The following is a 23,395-nucleotide window of genomic DNA, read 5'->3' on the forward strand; positions in this document are numbered from 1 at the left end:
TGCAACACACAATCCAGCGGTCCGCACTACACCCAAACAGGCAAAACGTCTCCCCCCCGGGATTCGCCTCGGACCGTGGCGTGGCGTGGGGAAATGCCGACAACCGCCGGCGCGGCTCACGGGCAAGCATTAACCCAGGGGCAACTCGACAGCTACCCCTCTGCCCTCGGCCGAGCATGCAGCCCAGCTGTCAAAAGTAATTGTCGGAGCTTTCTTGCTTCCCTTTGTCCATCATTCGGATATCTTTACCTGGACTCGGCGTCTGCATCCCGCAATGGCAGGGCTTGGGCGCGTGTCGAAACCGCTAGCTTGGCCCGCTGACGTGGCGTAACGGCGCTCTCGTCCGCGATGCTCTTTTGGGTAGCGTGCGGCCGTTGGATTGCGAGAGCTGAGGAGAGCTGGTGTTTTCTACTCCTCCATCCCGGCCATGGCGAGGACAAGGTTTTCGGCAAGTCAGCCAGCGCCGTTGGGGACGCTCTTTGATTGGTGGCGACCTACCAGCCAGCACGTAGACCAGCCACCTATTTGTACCGCGCCATCACCTATTTCATTACTCCATGTTGCTTTATATCCTCCCCTTTTCCTTTCTGCACCCGTCCGTCAACCTGCCCTAAACAAAACGCAAAAGAGCAGAGCAGCAAAAATGGGCCAATCATCAAGCACAGAAAAAGAAGTCCTCGACTCTGGCGTCAACTGGACCACCACCATCCACAACGACACATACCCCTTCATCTCGCCCACGCAGCTCAACCTCGCCGGCAAAGCCATCTTCATCACCGGCGCCTCCAAAGGCATCGGCCGCCAACTCGCCCTCTCGTACGCGCGCGCCGGCGCCTCGCGCATTGCCATCGGCGCGCGCTCGCCATTGGACGAACTGGCAGCAGAAATCGCAGCCGCAGCGACAGATGCCGGGCACGCGGCTCCCACGGTCGTCGCGGTGCCGCTGGATGTGTGCGACAAGGCGTCGGTCGAGGCGGCCGTGTCGACCATCTCGCGCGCCTTTGACGGCCAGCTCGACATCCTGATCAACAACGCGGGCTACCTCGCCCCCTTCACGCCCATCGCCGACAGCGACCCCGACGCGTGGTGGCGCACGTGGGAAGTCAACATCAAAGGGCCCTACCTCGTCTCGCGCGCCGCGCTCCCCCTCCTCCTCGCCTCCCCCTCGGGCGCCAAAACCATCATCGGCCTCTCCTCCGCCGGCGCCCACCACGTCATGTCCGGCGCGTCCGCCTACCAGACCACCAAGCTGGCCCTCCTCCGCTTCACCGAGTTCTTCAACGCCGAGTACGCTGCCCAGGGGCTGGTGGCCTACTGCGTGCACCCGGGCGGCGTGCCGACGGAGCTGGCGTGGGGCATGCCGCAGGCGTTTGCCGAGAAGATTTTGGTTGATACGCCGGAGTTGGCGGCGGATGCGATGGTGTGGTTGAGTTCGGAGCGGAGGGAGTGGCTGCGCGGACGCTATGTGAGCTGTACGTGGGATATGGAGGAGCTGTTGAGCAGGCGGGCGGAGATTGAGGAGAAGAATTTGCTCAAGGTGAGGATGAGGGTTGTTTGATTTGGTTGGTCTTTTTTGGGGCGGCGCTGGGATCTGTATCTTCAGTTGTTGAAGCGGCGTTTTGGAGACTGGAACTTTGGGTTGATTTTTCGGAGGTGCAAGACCACTCAAATTCCATCTGCGTGGATACACGGACAATCTTCAAGAGCGGCAAGGATGAATGATACTATCATGAAAAGAACCAGCTCTGAGGCTCTGTAAACGCGCCAAAAATCGATCAACGCTAAAGCAAGACGCGGTACCAAAATCGTCACAAGCAACACCGTGAAGACATACATCAGGGCTGCAAGCAACGCAACGCAACATCATCATCAATCATGTTACGGTGCTCCAAGCAAGCACCAATAGCGACCGAGTCATTTGAAGCTGCTTATGATCAGCGCTGATTGCGTTGAATTGCCTTCGCTGCGCAGTTGCCAAACCCCTGTAAAAATTACCCTTTCGGGTAGGTGCTGACACAAGGGGAGGTAGAGATGGCTAATAGCCGACGTCTTCTCTCACGAATGATTACCTCTTGGTCGATTGGAAAACTAGCAAAGGGTATAGTGAGGCACCTAGAAACGTAGCAACAGGTGCGTAATCTGGTGACCTGGGCGACTCAGGAATTAGAGGATTGGAGGCAGCACGATATTGCTTCTGTTGATTGATCGCTGACATTCAGAACAACGGATTGCGCTGCGTTGCTTGCAACCCTGGAAGAGATGAATTGATGAAAAAAGTCTAAAACAAGAATGTCTAGTATTCAGCCTACCGACTAGGGGCCTCCGCCTCCTCCTCCACTTCCTCCTGCTTAAATAACCTCATCAAAACTGCGTCGCAACAGTCAGTGCATCTGAATAGCCAAGCAAAATCACGCAGGCTCGGGAAGACTCACTAGAAAGCGCCCCACGGAGGCTTCCTTGTCGCCTTTGTCGCCTCGCCGCCATTCAACGGCTGGTAGCCAATGAGCTTCAGCTTCCCGGCAAAGCCCTGCTGATGAACAACGTCCAACTGCTTCGTGGCAGCCAGTGGTGCGAAGAAGCGACCCGTCTTGGAGTTGATGATGAAGCGGTATTCCGCCCTCGCATCCCAATCAAACTCGAACCCCAAGCTGGATGTCATGACGAGCCGTGGTGGCTTGCCGTCGATGAAGTCTGAGAGCTGGTTCACGACAAGATCTGCCATTCGATCCGGTGAGTCAGTCGGGTGACGTGTGAAGATGGTTGTTGACACAGTACTACGTACCTTGGACTTCGTAAACGCCTCGCTCGCCTTTGCTGATGACGCCCGGCTCGCCCTTGATCAGCATGTTAACCTGGGCGTCGTCAAGGAACGTTGCGCGTTGGATGAGCCCCTCCGTTCGCGGTATTTTTGGCATCAACGTATTGAACTTGTCGAGGTCAATCACGTAGTCCTCCATAAAGATGTCGGCCGCGGTGACTTCCTCCGACGTCAATTTGTATTCCGCGGCGAAATCTCTGACGATGTCGAGAGAATCCGGCGTCTCCATGATTCTCTTGTACCAACCCGCGGTGACTGGATCCGTCTCGAGGGGAATGTCCTCGAACTTTTGAAACCAGCGGCCAAACTGGTCCGTCATCTTGGGGAGAATTCTACTCGTGTCAGCCTGGCCGGCTGGATTGGTGACGACTCCGAATTCAGTCGCAGCGCGGCTGGCGGTACCCGGTGAGTCGGGATTTGGACCCCATTCTTCATCTGTTCCCTCGGTGAAGAATTCTTCGGAAACGGCGTCGCGTTCTCCGCCTGATGTCTCGCCTGAAGGTGTCGGGGTGCAGCAGAGTTTCTTGAGACCGGTTTGTCTCTTCACCAGTCTGAGTGGCTTGGCGCATGTTACGCAGTTTTCGAAAGCTGTCAGGGTATCCAATCAGCAAAAGTCGACGCAAAAAAGATGCGTCGCAAGGCCCGAGCAACAGCTTACCATCCTCACCAATCGACCGCTTGAGATCTTTGTACTCCGCCTTGCTCTTGATTCCCACGGGCTCCCCATCCGATCCAGCTCGGAAGATTTGAACAGTGTTTCCTCCTTCCTTTGCTTCGATCACGTAGCCTTCGACTGCATCGGCTGCGACTGCTGCGCGAGGTCTGAACTTTTTCAAAATGGCTTTGACGCCTCCAGATCCCACAAACTTGGCCGCTTTTGCTGCTTTGGCGACGTCGGCGGCAGCCGAAAGGAGTGTGACGACTTCGGCGAAGATGTTGCCGGCTTTCTCAATGTCGCCCTGCAGAGGGATGTTTGGGATTGGCTGGAGTATGGTCAGGGTAGATTCGAGTAATAAACCGGAGCAGTTATGAGTTCAAGAGGAGCTTACCTTGTGGGGCCGGAAGAGCTCTCCGCAGCCCTTCCGGACTTCTGATCCCTTTGGCGTACCCTCAGGAAACTTTTGTGCCATGGCGAGACAGGAGATGTGGGAGGATTGATGGAGACTGGCTCTGAACGCATTGAGAAGGTCAATAAACCCGTTGATAATGTTCTTCATGACGCCTGGAAAAAATGTCAGCACCACTTTGCAGAGAGAAATGCTTGTGTGCAACCACGTACCAACCCAAAACTCGTCCTCAGCCGGGAGCAAGCTCGGCTGATCGCCAAAGAGATCTCGATTGGAGCCATAGTTCTCGCGCCGCCTGAGACTGGTCATGCCGCCTACAGCTCTTCGCTGCTTTTGACCCGGGTGACCACCGCCGCTGACGAATTGAACAATGCCCGCAAACTGTCCGCAAGAGCACGCTCGCCCAGGAGGGTTGGCGACGCAGGGGCCGAGTTCAATAGCGCGAAAGCAGGCTTCCACCTGAGCCGAGTTGTCGTCTCCCGGAAGGAGCTCAGGAATATCGCCACAGAAGGCGCCGACCAATGCTAGCTTGCAGTGGCGAAGGTGCGGGTTCGCCGGACAGTCGGGCGGCATGCCATTGATGGCACGCGCAATGAGGCAGTCCACTGTCGTGTCTTTTGCACCTTTGCATCCGGGAAGGTCGGCCTCGGCTTGGAGTTCTTTGGGTCCGGGGAGCTTGATACCAGCCAGTGCGTTGATTTGATCAGGGGAAAAGTAGGCCGGATCCTTCGAAGGTGGTATGACTGCGTTCCCCTGGTTTGTTTCATACATGCAGAAGACGAGCGGTGCCTGGTCGGTGGTGACGATGGCGCCGTCAGGGCTGACGGAGAGCGGTTGAGCACCGTGGTCTGAGTAGACCCAGTAAGATCCATCGTTGCCATCTCGGCGACGGAACTGGATTGGAATCAAAATCAGTTCCTCCGTGATTTCAAAGTCCTCGCAGAGAAGAGAGAGGTACACACGTATAGTTTCTGCGAGCCGTCTGCCAACGCGCAAGGCGTGACGCTGACATGACCGTCCTGTCCAACCGACCAGCAACCGTCACCGGTTGCGGCGTCAAATTCGACGACCTTGAGGCGCGTGGATTGTGTCAAGGGACCAGTGCCGGCAAACCCATTCAAGTTCAAGACACGGCGACCGGCCTCGCCGGGATTGCGGTTGCAAAGCACTTTGCCATCTTGAACAAAGGTTCGGCAAAGATTTGTGTTGCTATCAGCGTCTGGTTTGACCGGGGGACAAGAGACGTCTAGCGGGTTGATCTGCGCATATAGCCAGAGACCAGTTCCAAGTGACTGCAGGATGTGTTTTTAGCATCTCCTCTTTGGTTTTCTCAGAAGGCACAGCGGAGCCACTGACCCATTCGAAAGGTGCCGAACAGACACCTGCGCTGAACAGCGCGAGTACCAAGAGAGGGAAAACGAACATTTCAGAGGGTTATGGAAAGCTTCAAGACGCAAAGAAGCCCCTTGCTCTCGCCGAATCGAAAGTCCAGGACGACCGCCATTGCAACTTATATCAAAATCCGAAAGACATCTTTGAAGCATGCACAGTCGTCGTTGACGCTCAAGCCATGGGCGAGCAACTTTGAAAGCATCCATCTTCGTCGCTAATTTGAAGCAAACAGGGACCGAGGCAGAGATGAATCACACTCGTTTCCATATTCAGCGTCGCCAGACTTTTTCCAAAACTCGCGAAAACTTCCAAGTTGGATGGGAAATGAGCATTCTGGGTAGCCTCTATCCTAGGCTAAAGGGGAGTCAACTAATCAAGTCGTCGAGGTCAAAAGTATCCTTCTTGTGACTGTCCGGGATTGTCGTGAGATAAATCTGGCCAACCTTTGGGCTACCTACCTGATTGACTGACTCCCCTGCTATATGGAAGATGGGCTCATTTTTCCCCAACTTGCAATTTTTGAAAAAATCTGGTGATGCTGATTGTGGAAACGAGAGCAGCTTCGACTTTTTTGCTGCGATGAGCACTCGACCTTTGGTCATACGATAGTGAATCAGACTAAGCAAGCACAAAAAAGCTTGGCCAGGATCGGAAAGCAGACCCTTGACTTCAGTAAGGTTTATGCGAAGGCATGGTAAGTCCCTTTTCTTGTAGTAAAGTTGTGGTGGTTGCAACGGTCCGCGGACCCGTCCGATTGGACATCTGTCAGCTCATTCAAGGTTAGCGCCATGTCCGAGGCAGTCGTCATTCTTGGCAGAGTCGCTGATGATGGCTACGCGCACGTCTCTTCTGATAAGAATGAGGCTCAAACAAGCTCGCCGGCTGTGTTCCGAGGTCAAACGGAGTGCTGCTGCAAGCAATGATAACGACTGCCGTTCCGAGAATTATTAGCAGCACAGTTGCTGTGCTGGTCCTTGATCTTCTCTTCGTTAGCGCGGACGGGATTAGTATAGCGTCCGAATGAAACGATTGGTTGATCGGAATCCGAGCAGGGCCGAAACCTATTTGGCAAAAGCACGCCAGGTCTTGACTCTACAGGACCAGCTTCTTGGTCGCGCGGTAGGCCTTGAGATGTAGTGTTGAGCTAAAAGAGTGCACCAGGTGGTAAACTATTCCACTTCCGGTAGTAGTGTTGTTGCAGATTGCTCTTCCAAGGACGAAGGCGGTAATTCAGCTGAGTGAGTAATTATACTTGTTACTTACGAGAAAAAAGCTCCATGGTAAGTCTCGAAGAGAAGTCGGACGCATTTACCTTCTTTGATTCTGTCAAGCTGCACGCTTCAAGATTCGAGCTCTGTCCAGACCTTGTGGGTCCTGATTCAGCATAAGCTCCTGTACCAAGTAACGTCTCGGAGCTCATCCCACTGAGCTCCGACAGAACTTCTACGACTTGAGCTCCGAGGGCTTGCGATAATTATGGCCGTGGGTGAAGGAGGCCAACGGAAGCAGTGGATATCAAGAGTTGCGATCCGGAAAGGAGCTTCCTCGTCTCCGCCGACGTGGTCCGACTCTGGTCTTGATGCTCTCCAACGTTGGAGTGAGCTGGGGACCATGCAACCTTCCAGAAGACGATACTTGCCCTTGAGTTTCCCGTGGCGATGCAAGACTGTATTACTGCGTCAGTGTGATTGGCGCCAACCAGGCAAGAAGGCTGAAGCATAGGTACATGTGCACCTTATTGACTCGAATCTTGAGCCTTGGACGACTAACAAAAATGGAATCAAACAGAGACAGATTTCGGCATTTATATAAGGGAGTCGTCGCGAGACTCTGTGAGTCCGACAGAAAAGAATTGCAGAAAAGCTCCGGATTTGAATGTTGGCAGGTGAGAGAAAATTCGACCACAGGGACGGTGGCGCGCAGAATACGAAATGCGAGAAGAATACGAAAATCCGAGACGATTTGCCGCAAATTAAGGGCAAGATGCGCGCTTGCATCAGGCACCTACCTTGCCTTTTCTTGCATCAGGCACATACCTTGCCCTTTCTGCGTCAGAAAACCAGGGCCGAGACCAAGGCGGAGCTGGCGCTCTGCGGAGAAAGCCTTGAACTCGAGAAAGAAGAGGATGTGGAGATGAACATACGATAGCAACGTGCCCGAAGCAAACGAAAAACGTCGAAGCCCACAGTGTACTGACAGCCGCTTTATCGGCCTGTCGCAAGAAAATCGCAAACATCTCGAAAAGCGTTGAGCAGTCCTAGAAGCGGGTACTTACCACGGTCGCGTACAAGCAAACCGGAAGAAATCGTGATCTTGCCACAAGGGCCACGCGGTTTCGGAATCGCGAATGGATTTTCTCGATGGACGAGGACGTGTTCCTTCGTTGTTGCATAGGTAAGACCAATCGTCCAGTCTCAGGACTGCGAAATGCTTCTACGCACTCTGATGAAGCAAGAGAATTCGTAGGCCTTTATAGCTCTGCTGAAGTTCGGACCAGGTCGTATTCGCAACGAAGCCGCTACCTGCGCCAGTGCGGTTAGCTACCATTTCCATTATTGAGGCACAAGTCTGGCTGCCACCGTCTTCCAAGAACAGCAAACTGACTCGACTTCGCTGTTGCAGATGCGCCCCTGCGAGATGCGCGCCCGCCTTGTCCTTCGATGGATCACCACACCAAAGCATGCACCGTGACTGGCCTGCTGGGCTGCTGTAATCGCTGGTGCGAGGGCAAGATGATGCAGGTTGATGCTTCAAGCGCTGAGGGAAAGACCGAAGGCTGATGTTTGGCGGAAGTGGTGTTGCGCCGGCGGTGATGGCGGGGCAGGTACGTCGGTTGTTGCGACACACAACAACTCGCACAAGGCGGCTGCCTGTGGCTCTGACTTGCCGATGACTTCACAGGCGAAACATCGACCAGATTTATCACCACCTGTGCCCAAGAGACAACCATCCGTCAGTCGTTGAGATACTTTTTTCGCAAAGAAAGTCAATCGACGTGCCCCACAAACGGAGACCTTTGGCCCTGGTCGACCACTTCGGGACAAGCGACGGACAAGATGGAGCAGACGAACACAATCGATGCGCCGTGGATTGCGCTATTTTTGGTTGCTATCCTGGAATACTCAGCAGAAAAATGATGGAGTTGGCTTAACCAGCCCGCCGATGTAGGCCTTCTCCGCAAAACGCGCCCTCAGCCTAGGAATTTGTCGTGGTTTGATCGGCTTGTTTCCACACATGGATATCTCAAATGCTTACGCAAATCGCAGAGAATTTGAAAGTCCGTCCACTCTGGATGTCAAGCTCAATTTGCAGAGGACATCGTCACAATTTGACGTCCACAGGTCCTGAGATCTCCGGCGGAGACCCCAAACCACGATAGGACGACACGACGCCTGGGCCGACACCAAAGCAAGCATATCTTCTTCAGATCTCCGAGCTACGATGAAAAGTCCATGGTGGTTGTGAGCTCCAAAAGTTCGGCGCACTAAGAGCGGTGCAAGATGGCTTCTTTTGCGACCGAGAATCGTATGTCGGATCCAAACAGTGTCGTTTCGCTACCACGCGATACTTGTGGGCGTGCCCTCACAGCGAGATAAGTGTGTAGATCAGGTTTATCGTTACGGACAGACGCGCCCTGTTATGCGTGGAGAATTGCGCCCCCGACGAGCTGCTCGACAAATCCCCAACGACACTCGGACAACACCTTGCCTATTCCAAGATTTCTACCAGTTCAAGTCGCCAGACTCCGGCTTTAGATCAATCGGAAAACTCCAACATCGGTACGAATCAGAACCGACCAAACCGCTGGAATCTAGACTAGAATCACACGGACAGTGCCACGCTCCACGGCTAGGGTGGCAATGACGACCGCGCTCGTAGTGCATCGAAGACCCAAATTATCGCCTGCAAACAAACCAAAAATGCTGTCTGGTAATGAGAACTGAAATTGGATTCCGCTGCGAGCAATGAGTGACGCAAAAAGCTTGTCGGTGGAACTGCAAGAGTTGCCAAAACATATTATGCGAGAAGAGATGAAGATAGACGAGAACCAATCGGGCAAGATGAACACAAGGCGGTTTGAATCATGCAGACACCCATTACCCCATCACCTTCGTTTTGCCTCCCTTACCAGCCTCAGCACCTGACGCTTCGTCCAAGGCATTACGTGTTTCTGAAAACTCTGATTCTTCCACTTGCCACCGAGCGCAGATGGCGGCGCACCACTCGCGCCTTCCCCAAGCAAGAATTCGACGACATCGATGATTCCCTCACATGCCGCACCTGATACGGCGTTGTATCCGTTGTTGTTTTCTAGATTGAGATTCGCTCCATATTTCACCAGGGATCTCAGGGAGTCCATGTTGCCCAAGATTGCCGCTTTGTATAGGGGGATCATGCCATCACATCTACCGTTGGGATCTGACCCATTTTGAAGCAGCAGTTCGACAACGGCGGAATGTTCGTTCTGCACTGCGAGAAAGAGTGCCGTCTTGGAATAACAAGTTCTCGCAATCAGCGAGGCTTTGTGGATTAGGAGAGATTTGCAGATTTGCAAGCGGCCCGCTTCTGCTGCCCAATGGAGGCTGGTGTAGTCTTCCCAGTCGGCAATGTCGACTTTGGCATCGCTACTCAGGAGCAAGTCGACAACGCCGCCGTGGTTGTATCTTGTTGCCAAAATGAGTGGGGTCATACCGGCATCGGCTTTTATCGTTGTCTTCGTCGTGAGATCCAAGCCAGCCTGATGGCTGACCAGAGATTTGCAGATCTCTAGATAGCCCTTTTTGGCGGCCCAATGGAGGCTTGAGAAGTCCTCACAGTCTCTTGCGTCAACCTCCGCATCATGGCTCAAGAGAAACTTGACAACATCGCCATTGTCGTATTTTGTTGCCAAATGAAGTGGAGTTGTGCCAGCATTGACCCCAAGTGTCGGCTTCGTCTTGGGATTCAGGTCGGCGCGATGATTGACGAGAGCTTCACAGATTCCCAGATTCCCTTTCTCAGCAGCCCAATGGAGGCTTGTGTAGTTCTCAAAGTCTGCTGCATCAACCTTGGCGTGCTGGCTTAGGAGAAATTCGACAACATGACCGTTGCCGTATTTTGTTGCCAAGTGTAGTGCGGTCATGCCAGCATTGACTTCTTGATCTTCCTTGGTCTTGGTATCCAAGTTGGCGCCATGTTTAACAAGAGCTTCGCAAATTTCCAGGTTTCCTTTCTCAGCAGCCCAGTGCAAGCCTGTATAACCTTCGTGGTCTTGTGAATTGATGTCCGGGCAGTGACTGAGAATAGTTTTGACGGCTCCGACCTGGCTCTTCCAGCATGCTAATATCAATGCTGTTTCCTTTGAGGGTGATTTTGCCTCCAAATCAGCCCCAGCATCCAAAAGACGTTGACATATCTGGTCCTGTCCGTTGGATGCGGCGACAAGTAGAGGAGTCCGACCGTTCGCAGTTCTTGCGTCGATTTCGGCACCTCGCTCGAGAAGGAGATTGACGGTCTCCAGGTGGTCTTTTGCCGCTGCGTGGTGTAATGGCGTTTCGCCAAGGGAGTTTGCAACATTGATATCAGCGCCTGCCGAGAGAAGAAGTTGGGCGATGCTCGTCCTCCCGTAATGACAGGCTGCCGAAACAGGCGTTAACCCGTCTTTGTCGGCAACTTCCACATCAGCATGGCAAGAAAGAAGCATCTTGACAACCTTCTCGTGACCTTTTTTTGCGGCTTGAAAGAGCGCAGAAGAACCACTACTTTCTCCTCTCGAATTTACGTCGGCCCCTGCACCGAGGAGCAAATTCAGTGTCTTCTCATCCCCTTTCAAAGCTGCTTCAACGGGGAGTGTTGGCGTGCCTTTGACTTCAATTTTTGCGTTGTTTTCGAGAAGGAAGCTGACCATGTCAGGCTGCTGTAGTAAAACTGCGTATGATAGGGCCGTATGCCCTCTTGAAACAGAATCGATGTCGACGAAATACTCAAGCAGTATGCGGACCATTTCCAAATTGTGGTGCGAAGCAGCCCACATAAGAGGCGTGCGGTCCTGCTCATCTCGGGATTCCTTCAGGTTGGGCGCTCCTGCTCGGAGAAGGACCCGGGCACACTCCGTACGGCCTAGCATAATAGCTAGATGCAAAGGCATCGATTTTACGCCATCATTGGCCACGGGAAGTCCCTCGTTGCGAATCGCAATATGCAATGCTTCGACATCGTCCGACTTAATGGCCCTTATAATGCTGGAGTCATCGTCTGAAACTTGAATTTGGGAATATGCGACCCGATATCTGAAGCCGGGACAGACAATTACGGCAAAGCAACTCATCTTGCATGTGGAACTTGAAGAGTTCGAAAACTCCTCTAAACAAGACGAACAGCACCACTCCTTGTTTCCAGCACTGAAACACTCGAGGCATGCATAATGTCGCTCAGAATCTGGAATGTGCTGGCCGCAGACGTTGCAACACGCAAAAATATTATTTTGCGAGACCGCTTCTTGGTCGGTTTTTGCAAGCACATCTTTCGCTCCGTCAAGGTTTTGGACAGTCTCGATTGCCGTTTCTCTGCTCGATGTTGATTCAAATGATGCACCGTGGTCTGGAGGGACTGGTTTGCATGACTCAACTTTCGCAATTGATGAAGTCAACCCACTTCCATGCTCATCGGCTGATGAAATGAGAGTCTCCTGTTGAGAGGGCTCCGACTGTGACACTTGGTCGCAAACATCTTCCGTTTCTTCTGAAATGACGATGGAGCTGACCACGGGATCTTCTTTTCCAATTTTGGGCGGTGGGACAAGGTCAAGACCAGGCGGTGCAATGTGCTCTTGCGCTGCTATTGGAGTATCCACTGGAAGTGTATCCTGTTGCAGAGGCAGTAGTCCTGCAGCGTTTTGCAAAGGTGCTGTTTTGGAGTGAACTGGGTCTTGGACATCCGGAACATCCAAAGATAGTAGTTCCTCTTGAGAGATTCCGTAGTTAATGGATTCCTTGTCTGGGCCCTGAAACCGAGTCAGCTCTTTGTCGATTACCACTTGAGATAGACAACAGACCAGGTAGTCTTCTGCCATACGCACCCTACCGCAGTCTGCAACGCGCGTGGAAACATGGTCTGGCGCAGGCGTTGGCACACGTGATAGGACTGCATGTGGCTGTCGTGGTAACAACTCCGAAGTTCTTTGCGACGGAGTGGATATGCGCTCGGGGATCGCGGTTTGCCATACAGGTAGCAATCCCCAGTTAGATTGTGAGGCAGCCGCGTTCGAATAGAATGGCGCCCCTCGATGGTAGGAACTCACAGGAGGTGAGATCCACTGAGGGGCCTGTTGGTATACAAACTCTCCGCTTGTGCTCTAAACTTGTGTCAGCTTTTGTCATCTTTTGCTTGGTGTGGGCTAACTAACCTGATAGTTCTCTGCGGCGATGTCTGCTGTAGAGCGTAGAGCACACCGAATTGCGTAACTGATGTGCGTGAAACTCTCTGAACCTTTCTTGAGTTTTGCAATTTCAGAATGGTCTGCGATGGCATGGAAGGCCTTCTCCTTGAAATAGTACCCGGTCGCGGAATCCTTATCGACCATCATGACAGGGTCGCCGATGCGTTTCCAAGAGCCATCCTCCTGCCAAAAGGGTCATTGAAGTGTCCGTGCCAATATGAGCATTGCGCTTTCCATACCATCTGTTTCACCGTCCTTGTCTTCTTTGTCTCATGAAGTGTGAGAATATCAATGTCCTGGGCGATCAATTTAAATCTGCTGTTCAGATCTTGCAACGTGGGAGATCCTGGCTTCAATTCCGAGACCATCGTTTCCGGAGGCTTATCTTTTACGAGAGTTTGCAGAGCCGTAACGTCAAGGCCCCTGTGAGGTGCAGCGATGAAGACGATACAACGAACGGGAAGTCGGGATCCACCGCTGCGAAAGTTAGGAATTTCCCTCTATGTAAGGCGTCTTCTTACTCACATGCCAATTGAAGTAGTCTCAATCAAAGCCTGTCTGATCTTAATATGTGTCATCTCGTAATGTTTAAGTGTCATGTCGTCACCTTCTTGATCAATAAGCATCCCAAACTGTGACCGATGAATATTATAGGCCTTTTGAGAAGAGTCAGAAACCTAGATTCTTTTGACATTTGTTGAAATGGTGACCACCTTTGTTCGCACTGAGAGACAAATTAGAATCAAAATGAGATCATTTAGGAGTCCCAACATACCTGTCCGGCGTCCCTCATACTAACAAGAGCGTTGACAAAGGAGATAGTATAATCATATAGGATACTCAATGATCCATTTTGCAGCTCGGACGAGTATCCATAGGTCAAAATCCTCGCATTCGGGGCTTGGTATTTCAAGTAGTCTCGAAGCCACATTTTGTCGTCACGATGTGCCCATGATCCGAAGGCATGCCCGGCAAGTCCAGTGACGGCAATGATACTAGAGATTGATTAGTTCCAACGCACCCCAAACGTAAAGTTGCACGTTGAGAGGCCTATACTCTGCCTTGATAGAATCGTTTGAACCCCTTTCTCCGGGAGGAACATAGAGCGGGGTGAATCCTGTGAAGTCACTATCGACTTCAATTTCCATGTCCTGAACTCTGGGACCATTCGGTCTATGCTCCCGGGGCCGGAAAAGCAAGGTCGCTGTGAGCTCTTTCTCTTCTTCCCCTACGACAGATTCGACCGACGGACAAAGAGACTTGACAGTGAGATCATCCTGGTCTTGGGCATAAAAAAAGTTTTTGACGAGTTGAGCGCGAGTGGTTCCCTTCGGAATCCCCTGGACCCGATATGTCAGGGCTTTGTGTTTTGGTGTCTCCATGTTGGGTATCTTGGGAAAGATTGGACCCTTTGATCGCAAATGAAGCGATGTCAAGTGAGGTACGATCGAAAAACTCGGATAAGAGCGCGGTAATTATGGATTTTCATGGACCTGAGACTGAACAATCGAGAGATTGACAAGGGTCTTTAGGCAGTAGACCGGGATCCACGGGACTAATGTAACCCAAGGCCGACCCTTGTTCCTGCTTGAGGCTGACACAGAACTGTATGTTTCTGGGCAGGTAAGGATATCTTTCAAAGCATGAGCTGTGCATCTTTGCGACAGGTATCAAAGCGGATTCTGCTTAGTGATGGCTCTACTGTGACATGGACAGACATCCCTACAGGCAAACATGGTTCCGCGGCGAGGCTGATATTGCAACTGACAAAACGAGGCTCCGTTTGTCACGTTCTGTAGAGAACGCCTTCTTGGGGGCGAGCCTTGCCCTGCCAAAGAACCCCCAGTCACGCGCCGCCCATTATGTTCTCGTCGGACGGTGGAAACCGCATTCTGAAGGTGTTGATATCCATCTTTTGACCGTTTATGGCGCTGACCCGATGCTCGACAAGCTAAAGGGTCTACCGGATCCGGAAATCGACCAATGTTGTCGTGTGCTCGAATGCAAGCCTGCTCGGTTGCGTTTCCTATTGAAGCAACTACACCGCGCCTGCATTTCTTGCAGGATTCGACTGCCGCCGACAACGGTTTTCGGCACCGGTAGATTCTGCAGCCTGACTGGCTACTACCAGGAAAAGGATACGGAAAACATGGCAGACCGGTACAAAATCCAGCTTTTTGCAGTAGTTTGAACTCGCTGGGACCTCTCAGGACTTTGTCCAATGGCACTTCCCAATATTTGACGTGGTATCCACGCTTCAGAACCGCGAAGCGCCATGGATGCCAGAATATCTAAGGCTGCTGGACAGAGAGTCACACAGATAATCGCGTGGAAATAAGCGAGGATGGGATGTCAGAACCCAATCATGTTTGGCGAGTATGCATCCAATTCAGCCCCCAACCAACCAGCGCAAAAGCCGGACTCCGATAAGTCGAAGCGCCCACTTCAGCCTTGCACACACAAGGATCCTTCGAAAGCAGTCTTAAAATGCCAAGTCACTGGGGAACACACATGACCTGCGAAGACGCCTTTACCCGAACAGTGCCATGGTGCGGGTCCTGCGATGGTCAGCAGACAAGGGCAAAGCGCGATCTCTTCGACTCAACCATGAACCATTCCAACCAAAGCAAGATATCGATGCACACTTCCTCTTGGACACCATTCGACGATCCGATTCCGAAGAATCCAGCCCAGTCGAAGGATGGAGATGTCGACCTTCTCCCCGCCACCTACCGGTTTGGTCGCCTCAAGGATCAAGTCACGGTGGCGCGCCCAGACCTCGATTTCCTCGAAACAGAACTGTCGGTTGAAAAGCTGAACTTCGTTAACGACTGGATGTGGTTCGTCGGCCGGCCGATGCCTCCTCGTCCGTTACACCGCCAGGTGCTGCTCTCGCGTAGCATTGTCGTCACCGAGGAAATGGATCTCCATCTCGTCTGGACTGCGCGACAAAAGATATATCTGAAGCCGATTCCACAATTTCTTCTCAGTCCAGACTTTTGGTCGTCGCGTATTCTTTGTCCCGGGACAGCCCAATACCAGTGCGCGAACCCGGATCGCGAAGACTGCAAGCAGCGCCAAAAGCTTGTGAGGTGTGCTCTTGGATTTCTGTTCTCGTATGCTGCTCTCATCGCGTACGAGAGCGACTACCGCATCGCGCAAAACGAGGGCCTTCTCCCCCGCGAAGTGACATGGCCGGCATGGAGAAAGTTCGTCAAATACCTGCTCGAAAATCACACTTACGCCTCCGTCAACCCGCGCTACCATTACGGCGAGCTTCGACTGGGCCGACTCAACAAGATCTACCGGTACCGGTACGGACACTTGTGGGGCTACACCGGAACCACCAGCTACAATCTGTACGCGCAGTTCTTCCAAGACAACCTCGCAAACCTCGCAGCCTTCCTGGGTTATGTCGTCATTATCCTCACGGCTCTTCAAGTCGGACTGGCGACCGACCAGCTGCAGCCGAGTTCCGCGTTCCAGGCCTTCTCGTATGGGTTCACCATCTTTTCCATTGTTGCTCCGATCTTTGTTACAGTCGCGATTTTGATCATCTTCATTGTGGCGTATCTGGTGAACTGCTACATCACCAAATCTTACCACAAGAAGCGGTTCCGGGAAATTGAGAACAGCCGACTTGACGGAGCAAAACTCCTGGAGTGATTGCGTCCAGGAGGACGACCGGTGTAGACAAGCGATGGAAGGGGTCGCGAAAAAGCTCCCCGGGAGGCGAGAATCGCGCGGCAACAGGAGCCATGAAGAAAGTATGCGAGACAGACGACTTGGCGACTGGGCAGACAGAGGAATCCGACCAGATGTGAGGGTCCGATTGCAACTGGCAGGCAAAACAATCCAAGCTCTCGGTGGAGAAGGGATTCGGAGAAGCAGTCCAGAAGATCAAGTAAGCAAGCAGATGGTCTGACAAAGATGTTGACGACGCAATCCGAGAAAGAGACGTATCGAGAAAAGGGGCAATGACTCTGGCAGATTAGAAGTCATGCTACGCAGCGGACTATTAAGATCAATACTTTCGTGTATAAGGTCCTTCAAAGTTGCCCTTTCAGGTTAGCGCTACGCTCCAAGGAGCGACAAAGAGCCGGGGATGACCTTGGAAGTCGAATCTTACAAGTCCCAAGTCTCAACAAGTCCCTTGCCGCTTGCATTGCTTACAAGCCGACGGCTGAAAGACGATAGAGCCTAGTTTTGGATCCAAGGGTGGTCCAGAAATGGTTGCATGGTAATCAAGGTGACTCGCAGGACCGACGGAGCGGAGCAACAACCGATGCTGGAAACGGGCTCAACAGCAAGTTGTTGGTCAACGAGTATTGACACCGTCGTGTGTGGTTTCGTAAATGGCTTCGAAAAACGAGTCTTTTTCTGCATTAAAGTCGAGGTCGTTTTCGAGCGGCGATTGAAAAGGAAATCTTGAAGCTTTGAGCACCACAAACGGCGCACCCGCATGGAAAAGACGAAGGCGCGCCTCCAGCTTGAGCAACACTTCGTCGCTGGTGTTGAGCACACAGCACTTCCAGGGACAGACAGGCAGTCCGTTGAGGCAGGGACCAGCACCACGCGCGCCTCCCCTTCCCAAAATCCGCGCTCTCCACGCCTCCCTCCTCCCACGCCTTGCGCTCCCTCACGACACACCACCACGACTCCGGTGATTCAGCAACACATCATTCATTCATTCTTAAAACTTGCCGCTCGCTTTTTTTCTCACGTTTCACATAGCACCACATCGCCATGGAGAGCATCGGCCCGGCACCCCCGCCCAAGTACCTGTCCATCACGGGCGAGGCGCTGGATCTGGACCGCGTGGGTCGTTTTGTCGGTACGTATGCAGCACGATCTGAGATACGATGTCGTTGGGATTTGGGTACTTGGGGAGTTCGTCGCTGAAGCACGCGATGCAGGGAATTGCGAGTCGCTTTCGAACTACAAGTACCACGACAGGCTCGGCGCAGGAGGTACGCGACATCCCCAGCTCTCTTTTCCTCGGTGTTTTGAACGGCGAGTGCTAACGCAAATAGGCCATGGCGTGGTCAACCTCATGAGCCCAATGAATTCGTCCAATCCGGATCGCCCACGCGGCACACTCGTGGCCGTCAAACGCGTCGGGGGGCTCCAGTTCATCAAGGACAGCACGCCCTTGTCTGACTCGGCGCAGAAAAAGGCAGGGCTCCGTCGGTACCGCTTGCGCGAAGTGGGCATCTTGCGAAGCCTGGAGCGACACTCGAATATCGTCGATGTTTTTGGTGTTGCGGTTGACAATGACGGACTGGCCGATGACGGCGTTGGCAGACCGGTGCATTTGGTTATGGAATATTGCAAGGTAGGGCGGCGTCAGGTAGGTGGAAAGCGTATTTGAGCTGATATCCTGCAGATGGATCTTGAGTCCGCCATTTATTCGTTGGAGCCCAGGCTGGACTTTAGTGAAGGTGGGCTGTCCCCATGCTTTTGTCGGGATGGTTGACTGATCTGTTGCAAAGTCAAATGCCTTGCAAACCAGCTCTTGAAGGGACTTGAATTTCTGCACAATGCCCGCATCATGCACAGGTAAGATCCAGTCGTTGACGTTGATCCATGGGTTAGACTCACAGGTCCATCACAGAGACCTCAAACCGCAAAACTTGCTCCTGGACAATGAAGGATTTCTCAAGATTGGTGCGTCTTCCATTCCATGATAAAGACCAACTGACTGACTCTTGGGACCAAAAGCCGACTTCGGAGCAGCGCGAGAGGTCGGAAATAGTCTCTCTCCCATGACTTCAACCATCACAACACTCTGGTACCGGGCCCCTGAAATGCTCCTGTCCGCGTTGACGTATTCCAACGCCGTGGATATGTGGTCCGCAGGCTTGATAATTGGCGAGATGCTCCAGCAGTATCCAGTGGCGGATGGGAAGTCTACCTTGGATCAGATCGATCTTACCATCGGACTCCTTGGACTTCCCAGTGCCGAAGACATGGACGAGCTGGACGGATTGGAATGCCCCGAGATTATCCGACTGCGAGAAGAATGGAAAGGCCAAGAGGACGACGACATTGACATGCTCGAAGACCTTTTCCCAGAGCGGTCGTACGGGAGTGCCGCGGATCTGCTGCGTGCAATGTTGCAGTGGGCACCGAGCAAGAGAGTGAGCGCGGCCACAGCGCTTGGAAAAGGCGAGAAGCGCCATTGGCTCGCCGACTCGACTTGGTGGGAGGAGCATCCCAAGATGTGTGAAAGAACGGCGCTGTCAGGGCTCGAATCGAGGCGAAAGGTCCCTGAGCAGAAGTCGAAAACACAACATCAACCAAGTGACGAATCCGAAGAGGAAGAGCAGAACAGTGGCGTATAGGATACGGAAGACGACGTCCAGACCGAGCGCGCAAAGGGACTCATGAGGCAATGCATCGCCCAGGCACGAAGGCGCCGCAACACTTCCGGCTCGTCCGCCAGCAACCCTCCTCTCATTTCCATCATGAACATCGACACATCTATCACAAGGGATGATTTCATCCACTTCGTGAGACTCCTCCACTTACCGCTTCCGTATCGTCTTCAATACGGAGTCACACCCATGACCCCCAAGCCCGCCAACATGGCCCTCGCCAGATTCGGCACCCTTGAAGAGACGGCCGTCTTCGTGAAATATACGAACGCTTTTCCGCTGAAGGGCCGCTTTCTCATGAGTGCTCCCGTGGCTCAGGGGTTAGATGAAATCAGGGACGACCGCGTTCAACTCAGCATCTTCAACGTGGCCGAGACGGTCGAACGGAAGCATCTTCTTGAAGCCATGGACGCGCTCTTTGTGCCGCGGCCATGTGGAATTGCATGCGTCTCAGAGGCCGATGGGGTGCCCAAATCTGTGCTCCAATTCTCATCGCTTTGCGTCCAGGGGATCCTCGCCATTGCCCTTTTTCACTCCCCCGCGGATGCGGTAAAAGCCAAAGAAAGGCTGAATCAATTTATGCTGCATGGCCTGAGACTTTGCGTTGAGTTTGCTGAAGCTTGAATGTTGCAGCGAGGTCTCGTTCGCAAAAAATGTCGACAAGAATAGTCAGTCTGCCAAAAACATCCAACATGACCCGGTTCCACGAGTCGCAGATGTTGGTGCGACCAACAAGGCACGGCAAGGGCTGGCTGGCTGGTGGTGGACGGTGGACGGTGGTGGTGGCATGGGATCACACCAACGGGAGAGGCTGTCGATGGCTGGCTGCGGTGAAACCGAGATATGGTGGAGACTGTACGAGATGGGTAGGTGGGTAGTAGTAGATTGTACCTGACGGGCAGGCGAGAGCGGTAAGAAATGTCATTGGTTTTTGGAAAGAAAAGTGGTCACGACCCCGGATATCGCCTACAGGGTCTCTTGCCGACCCGTGCACTCGGGGGAGCGATAACGGGGAGGGTGGGTGCCCTGCCGTGGTTCGGGCATATTGCTGCTTTGTTGCTGTTCTGGGGGGCCTCATCTGGCGCGTATCGAGGATGAATGGAGGTCGGGAGGAGGGTGCTGCTGTGGTCCATTGAATAATATGTAAAGAGAGGAAGGATTTCAATCGAAGAAAAGGCCGGCCGCGTGCGCGTGTCGCGAGCTAGTGGACAGTGTACATGTAGTAAGCAAGGGCACCAAGCCAAGCGACCAGCCAAGCAGAGGTGATCGTCCCGGCGCTGCAGCACTGCATCGTGCCTTCCACATTCGGAAGGAACCGTCTTTCTCCTGCGCCTGACCGACCTGCCCCATGCCTCCTGTTGCCCGTGTGCACACCCGAATCCAAATGGATCCTCCCAAAACACGCCATCCCGAGCCCACATCACCTCGATATATTATCGTCGTCTCCCGTCCGTCCCTTCACCCTCTTTTTTCCCGCACTCAATTGCGCCCCGTCAAGTCTCTCGCTGAGTTGGCGTGTTCCGCGCGCTACATTTCGTCTGTTGTCTCCTTGGACCAGCGTCAATTTCGCTGCGCCGTCATTTGGCTGGACACTTCGCCATGCGCACTTCGGTTCTCTTTGCGGGACTCCTGTCCCTCGCGGGCGGCATCAATGGCCTCGAAGTCGACAATGTCAAGCTGTTCGAGTCGCTGGGCGGCGTTCCTGAGAACTGGCGCCAAGTCTCGTCGGTCAATGCGTCGGAAGTGCTGCGCTTCATGATTGCCGTCAAGCAGGTAATTGATGTCCAAAATTTGCAGTCGTTGCAGTGCAACCAAACTGAGAGATTGTGTCTTGGTATATGTGGATCGGCATGTTGACTCAAGTCTGTGTAGCCAAACAAAGCCCTCTTCGAGCAAAAGCTGCTCGACATCTCGACGCCCGGCTCGCGCAGCTACGGCAAGCACCTCAAGCGCGACGAGATCAAGGCGCTGCTGCGCCCGGCGGCCGAGTCGACCGACTCGATCCTCGAGTGGCTGCAAAAGTCCGGCGTCGACGAAGCGGACGTTGAAGACGATGGCGACTGGATCAACTTCAGTGCCACGGTTGCGCAGGCCGAGGTCATGATGAGCACGACATTCAATGTTTTCCGCAGCGACATCCGCCCCAGCGTCCAGAAGATCCGTACGCTGCAGTACTCGCTGCCGGTTGAGCTCCATGACCATGTCCTCATGGTCCAGCCCACCACTCGCTTCGCCCAGGTCAAGCCCGAGAGGAGTACCATTCTGCGCACTGAGCGTGTCCTCGAGACGGCTGCTGCGAATGACGTGGAGCAGTCGTGCAACTCGACCATCACCCCGACCTGCTTGAGGGATCTGTACAGCATCTCGGGCTTCACTCCCAGCCAAAACACGTCCTTCCTCGGCGTCAGTGGCTTCCTGGAAGAGTACGCGCGGTACAGCGATCTCGAGACTTTCAACAGCAAATACGCGTCGTGGGCCAAGGGCCAGACGTTTGACTTTGGCTCCATCAACGGCTCGACGCTTCCGCAGGACACGACGGACGACAGCACCGAGGCAAACCTCGACATCCAGTACACGCTTCCGCTGGTCCACCCGCTTGGAGTCACGTACTACTACACCGAAGGCCGCGGTCCGCTGGTCCCCGACCTCGACCAGCCCTCCACTTCCAGCAACGAGCCCTACCTGGATTACTTCCAGGCCCTCCTGAAGAAGCCCGACAGCGAGCTTCCCCGCACCCTCACCACGTCATACGGTGAAGATGAGCAGAGCGTCCCAGAGTCCTTTGCGCGTTCCGTGTGCGATCTCATTGGCCAGCTGGGCGCTCGCGGCGTCTCGGTGCTCTTCTCCAGCGGCGACACGGGCGTGGGCAGCGCGTGCCAGACAAACGACGGCAAGAACACGACGCGCTTCCTGCCCATCTTCCCGGCGGCCTGTCCGTACGTGACATCGGTCGGCGGAACCGTCGGCGTGGAGCCCGAGCGCGCCGTCTACTTCTCCTCAGGCGGCTTCTCCGACCTGTGGGCGCGCCCCAGCTGGCAAGACGCGGCCGTGACCAAGTACCTGGGCATCCTGGGCGACAAGTGGACTGGTCTCTACAACGCGAGCGGCCGCGGCTTCCCCGACGTCGCGGCGCAGGGCAAAGGCTTCCGCGTCATCGACCAAGGCATCGACATCTCAGTAGGCGGCACGTCAGCCTCAGCGCCCACCTTCGCGTCCGTCGTCGCGCTCCTCAACGCCGCCCGCGCCGAAAAGGGCCTCCCCGGCCTCGGCTGGCTCAACCCGTGGCTGTATAGCACCGGTGTCGAGGGTCTGACGGATATTGTCGATGGCGGCAGCACTGGATGCACGGGAACAGACTCGTACAGCGGCCTCACCACCCCCTACGTCCCCTATGCCAGCTGGAACGCGACTGAGGGATGGGATCCCGTAACGGGCCTCGGCACGCCCGTTTTCACGAAGTTGCTGGCGTTGGCGACCGCCAATGAGTCGACGTCGACCAGTGCGGCTAGGTTTGCGCGCCGGTTCAGCGGCTGAATGGATGGATAGGTAGGTCGACCGTGCGTGCGTTTAGACTGAGGGGTAATGGCGAGCGATTGCTGGTTTGCATGGCGTGGTATTGCATTGCGTGGCGGAGACGCACTTGTGCTCGTCTACTGCACCTCATGGTGGCGCGGTCTCTGCTTTCGGTCGTGGTGGGAGCAGGGCATGCGTGTCTTCGGGAGACGGAAATGGAGGCAGTAGCATCAAACTCACCTACGGACCCATCAAATGAAATAATGAAATGTTTACTCACCTCAAATGTCCCCGCTTGCCTTTCGTGAAAGACAAGACATGAGACCATGTAGACTCTTGCGGCGAACATGGACGGAACCTGAAGACGTGGATGGATGGACGGACGGCTCGGCTCGGCGCACATGGATGGCATGCATCATTCATTCATCCAGGCCGGCGATACTCACGCAGAGCCAAAGTGTGCTGCAGGAGGTGGTGCTCGCAACTGGCTATAACACACGCCCACTGTTGCAAAGAGCAGCTCGGCGCAGCAGCAGCAGCAGCAGCAGCAGCAGCGGCATGCTGCATGCTGCTTGCTCTCGACAAGTGAAGGTCAGCACAAGGTTTGCGACGGGCGGGTGTGGCGTTTGCTTGGTGCCTGCGCTGTGCCGGGGTGTTGCTGTTGCTCGCCCCGGTTTAAGGTTGTGTGCAGAAGCAAGTGAGCAAGCCTTGCAGTCTGGCCGCAGCCGCAGTAAGCGTCGTTGGGTTGGGGAAGTGTGTGCTTTGGTGATGGGAGTGCGCTTTGTTGTTGATGGTGAGATAGGTGGTGGGT

The 23,395-nt window shown here is 54.0% G+C and overlaps 7 protein-coding genes across 7 annotated transcripts; 5 read left to right on the forward strand and 2 right to left on the reverse strand.

Annotated features, from left to right (window-relative positions):
- Window positions 1-643: 643 nt before the first annotated feature.
- On the forward strand, window positions 644-1,558 carry BKA78DRAFT_330209 (oxidoreductase-like protein; the record flags this gene model as incomplete). The annotated part of the gene is made up of 1 exon (XM_066889745.1): window positions 644-1,558. The coding sequence occupies one exon, from the start codon at window positions 644-646 to the stop codon at window positions 1,556-1,558; it is 915 nt and encodes a 304-aa protein (XP_066748606.1).
- A 733-nt stretch (window positions 1,559-2,291) lies between these two features.
- On the reverse strand, window positions 2,292-4,465 carry BKA78DRAFT_307724 (uncharacterized protein). Its single transcript, XM_066887888.1, has 6 exons — window positions 4,098-4,465; window positions 3,868-4,040; window positions 3,477-3,801; window positions 2,783-3,406; window positions 2,433-2,715; window positions 2,292-2,367 (listed from the first exon to the last, which is right to left on the reverse strand). The coding sequence occupies exons 1-6, from the start codon at window positions 4,456-4,458 to the stop codon at window positions 2,349-2,351; spliced, it is 1,785 nt and encodes a 594-aa protein (XP_066748607.1). The 5' UTR covers window positions 4,459-4,465; the 3' UTR covers window positions 2,292-2,348.
- An 8,467-nt stretch (window positions 4,466-12,932) lies between these two features.
- On the reverse strand, window positions 12,933-13,773 carry BKA78DRAFT_307746 (uncharacterized protein). Its single transcript, XM_066887889.1, has 4 exons — window positions 13,751-13,773; window positions 13,470-13,689; window positions 13,302-13,418; window positions 12,933-13,248 (listed from the first exon to the last, which is right to left on the reverse strand). The coding sequence occupies exons 2-4, from the start codon at window positions 13,623-13,625 to the stop codon at window positions 13,216-13,218; spliced, it is 306 nt and encodes a 101-aa protein (XP_066748608.1). The 5' UTR covers window positions 13,626-13,689; window positions 13,751-13,773; the 3' UTR covers window positions 12,933-13,215.
- Window positions 13,774-14,402: 629 nt separating this feature from the next.
- On the forward strand, window positions 14,403-14,885 carry BKA78DRAFT_293226 (uncharacterized protein; the record flags this gene model as incomplete). Its single annotated transcript, XM_066886179.1, has 1 exon — window positions 14,403-14,885. The coding sequence occupies one exon, from the start codon at window positions 14,403-14,405 to the stop codon at window positions 14,883-14,885; it is 483 nt and encodes a 160-aa protein (XP_066748609.1).
- A 416-nt stretch (window positions 14,886-15,301) lies between these two features.
- BKA78DRAFT_350550 (uncharacterized protein) lies at window positions 15,302-16,360 on the forward strand (the record flags this gene model as incomplete). The annotated part of the gene is made up of 1 exon (XM_066891019.1): window positions 15,302-16,360. The coding sequence occupies one exon, from the start codon at window positions 15,302-15,304 to the stop codon at window positions 16,358-16,360; it is 1,059 nt and encodes a 352-aa protein (XP_066748610.1).
- Window positions 16,361-18,234: 1,874 nt separating this feature from the next.
- BKA78DRAFT_246852 (kinase-like domain-containing protein) lies at window positions 18,235-19,038 on the forward strand (the record flags this gene model as incomplete). The annotated part of the gene is made up of 2 exons (XM_066884251.1): window positions 18,235-18,361; window positions 18,416-19,038. 2 exons carry the CDS (start codon window positions 18,235-18,237, stop codon window positions 19,036-19,038), a joined length of 750 nt encoding a protein of 249 aa, XP_066748611.1.
- A 1,632-nt stretch (window positions 19,039-20,670) lies between these two features.
- BKA78DRAFT_293229 (tripeptidyl-peptidase 1) lies at window positions 20,671-22,605 on the forward strand (the record flags this gene model as incomplete). Its single annotated transcript, XM_066886180.1, has 2 exons — window positions 20,671-20,844; window positions 20,944-22,605. 2 exons carry the CDS (start codon window positions 20,671-20,673, stop codon window positions 22,603-22,605), a joined length of 1,836 nt encoding a protein of 611 aa, XP_066748612.1.
- Between the last annotated feature and the right edge of the window lie 790 nt (window positions 22,606-23,395).

Source organism: Phyllosticta capitalensis (assembly GCF_038381095.1).
Source record: "Phyllosticta capitalensis strain CBS 128856 chromosome Unknown BKA78scaffold_2, whole genome shotgun sequence".
Taxonomy (NCBI): domain Eukaryota; kingdom Fungi; phylum Ascomycota; class Dothideomycetes; order Botryosphaeriales; family Phyllostictaceae; genus Phyllosticta; species Phyllosticta capitalensis.